Genomic DNA, 9,204 nt, shown 5'->3' with positions numbered 1-9,204 from the left:
TGGCAGATTTCTTGTAGTGATTTATCCTATTATTGGATTTCTACCTGATGCACTTTGTACCTTGTTAGCTGGTTCTTTTGGCTACTGAGATATGCTCCTTCTTGTAGCATGCCTTCTCCTCCTCGCTTCTTGATCTGCTTCATATGATCTATTTGTTGATCTTGGGCTCTAGTTGATCTGCATGTATTCTGCTAGATCTACTGATATTATGAGCTGGATTTGGCTAGAGGACCTACTGATTTATTTGGCTGAAGTGTGTGTGATCAAAAGCTGTTGATACTGCCTTTGTGCTTTAGAATGGTTGTACTGTTTTGGCTACGGAAGAACATCCTCTGGCTGGATGCCTGTTGTTGGTTTTTATACCGCTGGACTCGTTTGTCGTGTGAGTGACAACACACAGCTGCGTGTGTGTGACTGTGCTACCTGTGTGTGTGTTTCCCTATCTAGTGAAAGAGAACAAGTTCCCTTTCTTCTCCTCCTCCACAAGCTATGTTTGATTGATCTTTATCCATGCTTGGCCTTTATTTTGGTGCTACCAAGTGTTAATTCTTATGGGCTGCTACATTTGAGCTTAACAGACCAAGTGTCTATATGATTTAATTAGACTTTGCTTAATTAGTATGTGGCTTAAAATAATTGTCTTAGGATCATATTGACTTCTCCATGTCAAGGATGATCCACCTTAAACACATATGTGGGCTTCTAAAGGATTCTAGCTAGATTAGAGGGAGATTAAAATAGTTGCTTTGTTGCCTTAAAATGAATTGAATCAATCAGTGGTTGCCTTCTTGTCCCTGGTTGCTTAAGATATAATTAGCGACCATCGATAACAATGCCTCGTTGATGCCTCGGATGAAATAGTGATCAACTTGCTCGGAATGCCTCTTGTTGCCTAATTTGAATTTACTCCCTCTAATCAACATTAGGGAATCAAAACAAGTTCTTGATTCCCTCTAGCTAGTTACCAACAGTAACATTGCCTCCCAATGGTGGAGGCAAACATTTTAATATCCACAAACCACTTCTTTTGTCTTTGTTGTTTCTTTTGCAGGGGATGAAGAATAAGAAGATAGGGAGAGATTTGGAAGATGAAGATTTAGTTTAGGATTTCCCCTTTATTACTTTTGTAATCTTCTATTTCTTTTCCAACATGTAATATTCAATAAATGTTGTAAAGAAAATCCTTATGTGAAATATTATTTGTAATATTTGATTCTCATTTATATTTATATGCACTTTGTATTTATATAATTGTTTAGAATTCAAATTACTATTTGAATTATGTCTTTCATATTTGAATTTGAATTTAAACTATTTTCCTCGAAAACATAATAAATCAACAAAGGTTATGTCGAAATTTATCGCACTTGTGTCGATGACATATATCAATTCCATCGACCCAAGAGAAACCTCGATCACTTTGTGTTTTAGATGAATGCGCGAAAATTTTCCAGATTTTCTATGCATGAATGCAATGCACACATTTATTTTCTCTATTTTTGTAACCCCAAGTCTTGAAATATTACACTAAGCTACGTCCAAACCATCGCTCGACGGCTATCCGGGTTCGCGCAACGGTGCAAGCCTGCGGCGATGGATGGGCGACCGGCGAGTGAGGTTGAGGTTTGGTGGTGGGCGCCCGTAGAGTCGGACGATACCTGTGGGCTACTGGCAATTCTTGTGGGCTGCGGACTGGCAGGGAGATAAGCGGCCGTTGGACTCTCGAGGGGCCAGCCATGGAAGCTGGCGGTGGATGGACGGCGCGGTATAGCCGGCGGCCGAGACCTTGGCCCCAAATTACAGTTCTCGGCCGGTCAAGATCACGTGATCAGCTCTCAGCTTGTTCCGGAGCTAGTCTGAAATGCTTTTGAGCTTCATGAACTCTTACATCTTGCATTGCACGATGGAAATACTGTCGGTTTATCAGAGTTTCAGAGTTGTATAGGATGCGACTTGGTGGATATACAGCAGGTGTAGACCACTTAGGGCTCCTTTGATTTAAAGGATAGGAAAAGCATAGGAATAGGAAAGGTATAGGATTGGAATGGCATGTCTAATTGAATCCTATAGGAAGATGAAGTTTGTTTGATTGTAGCAAAGGAATTTTTCCATGAGGTATGAGCTAATGCTTTTTTCCTATAGGAATTACACTACAAGATTCCTATAGGATTTTTCCCTATAGGATATATTCCTATGAATCAAACAACATGTATAGGAAATTTTCCCATAGGAACCAAATCCTACACAATTCCTATGTAAATCCTTTAAATCAAAGGAGCCCTTAAGCAGTTCAGTAATACTGAGCGTACTATTTTTAGCATCTTTGCCTTCATTGGATCTGCTCAAGTTTGGTGGCTGTACTGTTTCCAGGACGTAATTCAGATACGGACGATGTCGGCATCCAGATCCCAACTGACCATAGTTATGTGCGATCAATGACACATGCCAGCCACTCAGCAGTCAGTCTACTGTGCATGCATCCACCAGTTTCGAGTGAAAAAAATAATAAGCTCAAGTGTTGTTGCTATTCATCCAATGCTGGGGACCAAATTCAGAAAGGGATTCAACCCTACTTAAAATGATGGTCGAGGTCTCAATGGCGCACACGCATATTTCCACATGTTGTGTTTCATGGAAAAAACAGAGTAACAAAAGCACAGATCTTTCGCTAGCTACTAGTATGATGGAGACACGGAGTTGGTAATTGTTAATTCTGGTTGCTTCTGGAAGTTGCCAAGAAAGCTTGGGGCCGGTTAACTTTAACTTGTTGGAACCGAAAGGCTGCCTCCTGAAGACTTGTACAAATGCTACCATGGTTGCTGACCCCATGCTTTGCATACAGGCCATCTGAATGGGTCTCCTTCGCCCTTCCTCGTACCGTGGAGCCGTGCCCTGACCCCTGATGCTGAAGATCTCTTTTGTGCGTGCGGCGGCTAGGATCGACGGCGACCCGAGCCGAGGCGTGCCATGGCGTACGTACACTAACGCTACGCGACTGACGGCAAGCAAGCCCCAGGCGGTGAAATCGTCGCATTGCCCGATACATTTTATGGTTCAGGAAATAGTCAGCCCTTAGCATCGTGGTCTTGCCAAGGCATCTACTATTTCTTGTTTCAACGATTTCATTCTACAAAAAAACATTTTAATTAACTCCATCTTAACAGGCAGAATTTACAGTGCTATAGATCAAATGTACCCCCTACGCTTGGGTGCAGAGGCAAATGTAAGACAAGAGGCCGTTCATTTAGCCAAAATGACTTGTTCAGATAAAAAAGAAAGCAGACAAAAAATCAGGAAGTCAGTGTATATTCACTTGTTGTATATATATTTGACCAGATTACAAAAGCAAGAATGCAGATGTTTGCGATATAGTGTCATTATTTTGAATTGTACAGAGTTGACACCAGAAACGGCATTTGGGCTCAAGCACAAGAGATGCCCCCCAGCTGCTTCCTAGTCAGCAATTCCATGACCAAAATTTGCTTATCATCTTCCCTTCAGTATATTCGTGGTCCTCTGTCTGCTGCTACTCAAATATGGGTAGATCAAGAGGCCTAGGATTCGACCGCTCTTCCGCGTCTCTTGAGAACGTCGATAGCGATAGCGCCGAGAAGGCCTTTGCATGGGATTCTTTATCCATATCCAAGAAGAGTCGATGCCTGTCGAGAAGAAGTGTGCAAGCATATGATCCACTGTTAGCAGTAATAAAATAAAACACATGAACATGAGTGGAAAAGAAAACTTACCATCTGGAGTCCAATGTCAATTCTGGGTGAAAAGCAGTGGCGAGGATGTTCCCTTGTCGTACCGCAACAATTACCCGATCTTTCGAATACACTTCTTCCTGCCAGAACAGTGCATTGCGTGTCAGTGCACAGAAAAGATGCAGTAATCTGGAATATGTTTCTGGCAAGGGATTCATCACCGTAGTAGCTACTCATGTAATAACATTTTTAAAAACATCTTGTCAGCTAAGTACATCTATGAAACAACAGGTAATGTATCAGCTCGATACCAAGATAAAAAAAGTTACAATCAAATAAACACATCTGATGCAACAATAGCAGTGTAGATATCACGGTTGCAAGGAAGTGAATACATAAATCATTAAGAAAATGTTATTTGCAATGTAGCTTTAGAATTTGTCCCCGAATGAACACGAGCAGAAAGGTATTGTCCAGTACACTCATCCTATAAATGTATCTACTTTGTACCATACAAATCTATTTTGTTTTGAAAGATACCAAAATTTTGTCGGCTGCAGTAAGTTGCAACATTATGATCAACCTCAAAAGAGCAACAAGCAAACCTTGACACCCTCGCCAGATGTTATTGTAATGCTGGGTGTACCAGCAGGAACAGGGCAATCAGCCAATATTTCAACATCCGATCCTACTTCCAAGATAGCAGGTGCCCGTATAAATACTCCACGGCACGTAGGACTGCCTCCTTCTTTCTCTGCAAGCATTGGTACAGAGAGTTCGGTCTCAAAACTTCTCACCTGTAAGAGAAGAGTTTGGAATCAAACGGGTGTTCAAATTATATCATTTCTCAAAAACTTATGAAGATTTAGAATTCAAATGATATTACTAACTACAGCACGGTCCTAAAATTTACCTGGCTTCCAAAAAAGTTCCTGTGGACTGTACAATCTAGTCCCCCAATAAGCTCCTGACCTCCCGATTTTTGACCTACAAGTAACATTATTCACTGACCATGACATTCCATCAATTAATCCCACCAAGATAAAAGCTAAAATATCTACTGATTGGTAGCCATGTACCTATCGCCTTGTTTGCAAGGAAAATGAGCCCAGCACAAGTTCCCCACACAGGCTTTCCTGTACCGACAAACTCGCGAAGAGCAGGAAACTGCAAAAGCAAATGAATTGAAATGCTGGAACATTTAACAGTAGAAAATAAATTAAAGTGCAATCTGTACTCTGTAGAAGGTCTAAAATGTTGAAACAAGCAAACTTAGTAGCCATAATCCCACTCACTAGCAGTGTTCCCAATGACAGGGAGAAGTGTAGTGGTACTGGTCACTGGAAATTCAAACAGGAACGCATTCTTGGTCAGACAATCACGTTAGCAGAAGGAAGGACATAAATTTTCTTCATTTACAGGTTTCCAGCACTGGACTACATATGTCTACAAGCTTGTAAAATCCATCCTCAAAAAATGGGAGGTAATAACAAAAGGACCCTCACATTTTTTAGGGCCTTATGAAGTCACAAGACAGAAAGCCATTGATTATATATGTGACAAGTTGCTCCGCTACCAGATTTTTTTTTAGATAAAAGGCATTAAAGCCTGACTTTAAAATAAAAAGCTGCTCCCAGAACTAGGGTGAGGAAGTGTAGAAATTATAATAATGCAAGGTAATGGTATGAATGGAAACATGACGTCTTCAGAATTGTAAACTCAGCAGTCAGCACTACCCATAGAAGAGTAATCAAATTTGCCTTCCATGTAGTTCTCTTTTATTGTCACTGATGCAAGGAATCAGTGATTAACCGTTTTTTTAGAAACAAGGAAGAACATACGACAATTGCAAGTGTTTGTTTAGTGTGATCAAAAGCTGAGATTCTGGAAATAACACCCTATCCACTCTGCGTACGAACAATTGTTGTAGTTTATTAATCCACTTGAATTCCCACGAAACAAAATTTAATCAATTTGAATCAGTTTACGACTATGACAGACAGTACTACAATCTGATCACTTCAATCTAGTTTCTCGCCCTCCTGCAATATCTCCATGATTATGCATTACAGGCATCTTTCGACAGATAATGTTACTCCAATTTTGGAAGGTGTCTTTCTAGAGATAATGTTACTCCAACCAATTTTGGAGTACTCGATATGCCATGACAGATTGACAGAAACCGAAAATTCAGGAGGTCTACCAACCAATTTCGGAATAACTTGATATGGCACGACAGAAAAGGAAGTTCAGGAAGACACTAGAAAGAAAAGGACCTACCAGGTTATGGTAATTGGCGAGCTTGGCCATGGTGGTGCTCTCGCCGCCGGGGATGATGAGCGAGTCGAGGCCCAGCAGCTGGTCCGGCTTGCGAACCTCCACCCCCTTCACCCCGATCCTCCTCAGAGCTGCCCACAGCCGACGGAATCAATAAAAGAACATCTGGCCAGCACACGCGAGCCATGCGAGAGGAAGAGAGGCGCGCGTACCGGAGATGTGCTCGTTGTAGGAGCCCTGCAGCGCGAGAACGCCGACCACCGCCATTGCTCTCCCCGCCTCTCAATCTGCTAGATCACTCCCCTTGGCCTTGTGAATTGGGGTGTGTGGAGGTGGGGATCGGAGGATCGGAGATAGATGCGGGTGGTGTCTGGTTGGTACGATGGAAGGGAGGAAGCAAGAAGGCGCACGTTGCGGTGGCGGCGGCGAGCCGGCGACCACACGCGGTGACTGACGGAGATAGCTCCACTGACAGAAAAGAATATTTTCTCTTTCCGCGAGAAAGAGTATTTTTTAGCGAGAATTTTTTTGCTGGCAGTGGGAGTTGTTCGATCCTGGCCGGTGGAGAGACGTGCCTGCACGATAGTGGGACAATCGCCACCGTCCGTTGCCACTGTTATGGGCCGGGTTTGTGTCAAATCGCATCTGCCTCACAATTTGGTTGGGCTGGAAAGTACGAGCCGCATACAGTAAATGCTGGTCCTTCCTAGGTATCCTATTCCCGGCAATTCCTATTCTCTGCTTACAGCCGGCGCTCCGCACATGGGCCAGTTGTTTCTGGACCGGCCCATGTAGCGAGGGCAGTGTGATTTTTCCTAGGGTTTTCTTCCATTTAGCCGGTTTTCTCCGATTTTCTCTGTTTTTTCTTCTGGATTTCCGATTTTCCCCTCAGTTTTTCTTTAAGTTTTCTTCAAACCTTAACTCTTTCAACTTAGAATTTTCATTTTTTTGAACTTTTTTAATCCGGACATATTTCAGATTTGAACTTTTTCAAATTTGAACGATTTGTAGATTTGATTTTTTAAAGAATTGTTCAGATTTTTAAAATCGTTGAATTTTAAAATTCGTTCAAAATTGAAATTTGTCCGGATTTGAATTTCTTTCAAATTGAAAATTTGTTTGGTTTTGAAATTTTTCAAAATTAAAATTGTTCAGATATGAAATTTATTCAAAATTGAAATTTTAAATTTGTTTGGATTTAAAACTTGTTCATAACTGAAATTCGTCTCTTTGGAGAAACTTCAGATTTGAAATGTTCTCCAAACATTAAAACGGAAAATAAAAAACGAATAAATCAAGAGAAATCGATAGTACCTTTTGCTATGCCATATTAGGGCGGCCCATGAAGTGGCCGCTTCAGGTGGGAGGAAGGTTCGCTCCCGCTTAAAGCGGGAAATAGGAGCTTCCCTTATTCCCCGCTCAAGAAGGCTTCGCCCATTAACCGCAAAAAAAAAAAAAAAAAACTTCGTCCACAATGCATTATTCTCAGTGCCGACTCCAAGGTACCCCTAACTTAATGTCAATTCAAAGCCATACACAACTTCTCGGATCCTCTTACCAATTTAAGTTAGGTCAGAGTGTGTGGTGCTATTTATAGGTTATATGTTAGGAGTGACTAGTTCTGAGTTTCTCTCCTGAGGATTAACAACATGATGTTATTGGATTTTAGTTGCAAAACTCATATTTCAACTCATGACTAGCATGACTCATGAGGTGATCCAATGGTTTGATATATTTTCTCGGTTGCAATCCATATGTACAATGTTAAATGTCAGTTGCAGCTCATATTGGTACTCATAGTTAGCAGGAGTCACTCAGAGGAAAAACAATAGTGTAGCCGGCAGCTAGCTATAACAGTTTGCCACATCATCTATAGTCAACTTATAGCTACTATGTACAATAGTAAGCTATAAAAGTGTAGTAAGTTTATAATACATGGCACACCCATTACTCTCACATAGTGCCTAAGAGCACATGCTAGAGGTGGTTTTTGCATAAGAGCCAACTTCCCTTCTCTATCCTAATATCTCTCTCCAACTAAATAAACATATAATATTTTATCTTTTATAGCCAGCTGACTGATTTTTATTATGCTTATCTCAACGGCCTAAGATTCAATTTAGAATTAACAAATCCAAACAAGATTTTTTTTTTTGCAATGACGAGAGGCATCGCGCCACCAAGGCAGCAAGGACGAGACGTAAAGATATCGAAACGATCTTGAATAGGGCCCTCAAGTTCCACCATCAAGCATTGACATTAGTGTTGACTTTACTTTGAGGGCAGTGTTGACTACTATTCGTATGTCGTCTTTTGTCAATTACCTTTCCTCTCCTTTTCGTGCATGAGAATCATGGCAGACATAGCACACGCTCTCGCTCGTAATCTTCATAGGTACTACTACTGCTATAGCTATACCTTTGCATCAATTCCAGAAAAAAAGCTATCTCGTACTGTATTTTGGCTTTAACGTCTGTCAGGCAGTCAGCACACATATCCAATCAAGACTTTTCCCCATATATAGTTCATCTCCTTCAACTCTGCATGATGCACTTGATACCCACCATCTTAATAAAGTTATAGGAGTGACCCCCATTCAGTTGACTCTTACGACTGACGGCGCCTTGATCTGATCCCCTTCGCCTCTCCTCCCCTCACATTCCTGCTCACCACCTTACTTACTGCAGTAGTATTTTATGATCCAAATTTTCTGTCGATGCAATTCTCAGAAACTCTCAAGCTTAACATATTCGCGTGACAGCAGGACAATTTCACTGCATCGTACTGTTGGATTATAAATTCATCATCGACCGCCATAATCTGGATAAGATCATTGGCCGGCAATGGTGGCCGTCCAGCGTCCGGTCTGAATGTACTTTTGTCCTTCCTACTCATATAAAAGAACCTAATCCAAAGCCGTCCTCATCTCCGAGGCTCCGGCTGTTGTTTACAGCGGATAAGAATCAGGGTTGGCGAAGGCGCCTTGAAGATTAGTCTAATCATCATCTTATTCGAAAGAGGAAGATTATTAGTATTGTAATTGGGCGGTGGAGTTTGAAAGTTCAGAGAACCCGCTCTCCGTTGTGCTTTCTACCAGTCGCGTGCACCGTAGTGCAGCAGCCGCGCGTGGATTAGCATCGTGATGCGCGATTAAGACCTCCCACTCGATTATCCTGCATGTGCTGTGATTAGCAGGGTGTTTATCCTCATCCGATGAACTTTT

General features: G+C 41.7%; 1 protein-coding gene across 1 annotated transcript; it reads right to left on the bottom strand.

The window, feature by feature from the left end:
- Window positions 1-3,288: 3,288 nt before the first annotated feature.
- On the bottom strand, window positions 3,289-6,430 carry LOC124701565 (probable pyridoxal 5'-phosphate synthase subunit PDX2). Its single transcript, XM_047233653.1, has 7 exons — window positions 6,194-6,430; window positions 5,985-6,112; window positions 4,784-4,871; window positions 4,618-4,691; window positions 4,310-4,501; window positions 3,747-3,844; window positions 3,289-3,659 (listed from the first exon to the last, which is right to left on the bottom strand). Exons 1-7 carry the CDS (start codon window positions 6,246-6,248, stop codon window positions 3,527-3,529), a joined length of 768 nt encoding a protein of 255 aa, XP_047089609.1. The 5' UTR covers window positions 6,249-6,430; the 3' UTR covers window positions 3,289-3,526.
- Between the last annotated feature and the right edge of the window lie 2,774 nt (window positions 6,431-9,204).

This window comes from Lolium rigidum, chromosome 3, assembly GCF_022539505.1.
Source record: "Lolium rigidum isolate FL_2022 chromosome 3, APGP_CSIRO_Lrig_0.1, whole genome shotgun sequence".
Lineage (NCBI taxonomy): Eukaryota > Viridiplantae > Streptophyta > Magnoliopsida > Poales > Poaceae > Lolium > Lolium rigidum.
Note: the sequence above shows the minus strand (reverse complement) of the source record. Positions and strands in the feature narration are given on the sequence as shown.

Coding starts and splice junctions, on each gene's coding strand:
- LOC124701565 (XM_047233653.1), bottom strand. CDS start 6,248: ATGGCGGTGGTCGGCGTTCTCGCGCTGCAGGGCTCCTACAACGAGCAC. Junction 4,872..5,984: donor TCGCCAATTACCATAACCTG/GTAGGTCCTTTT, acceptor TTGCTTTTGCAG/TTTCCTGCTCTTCGCGAGTT. Junction 3,845..4,309: donor CATCTGGCGAGGGTGTCAAG/GTTTGCTTGTTG, acceptor CTGTTCTGGCAG/GAAGAAGTGTATTCGAAAGA.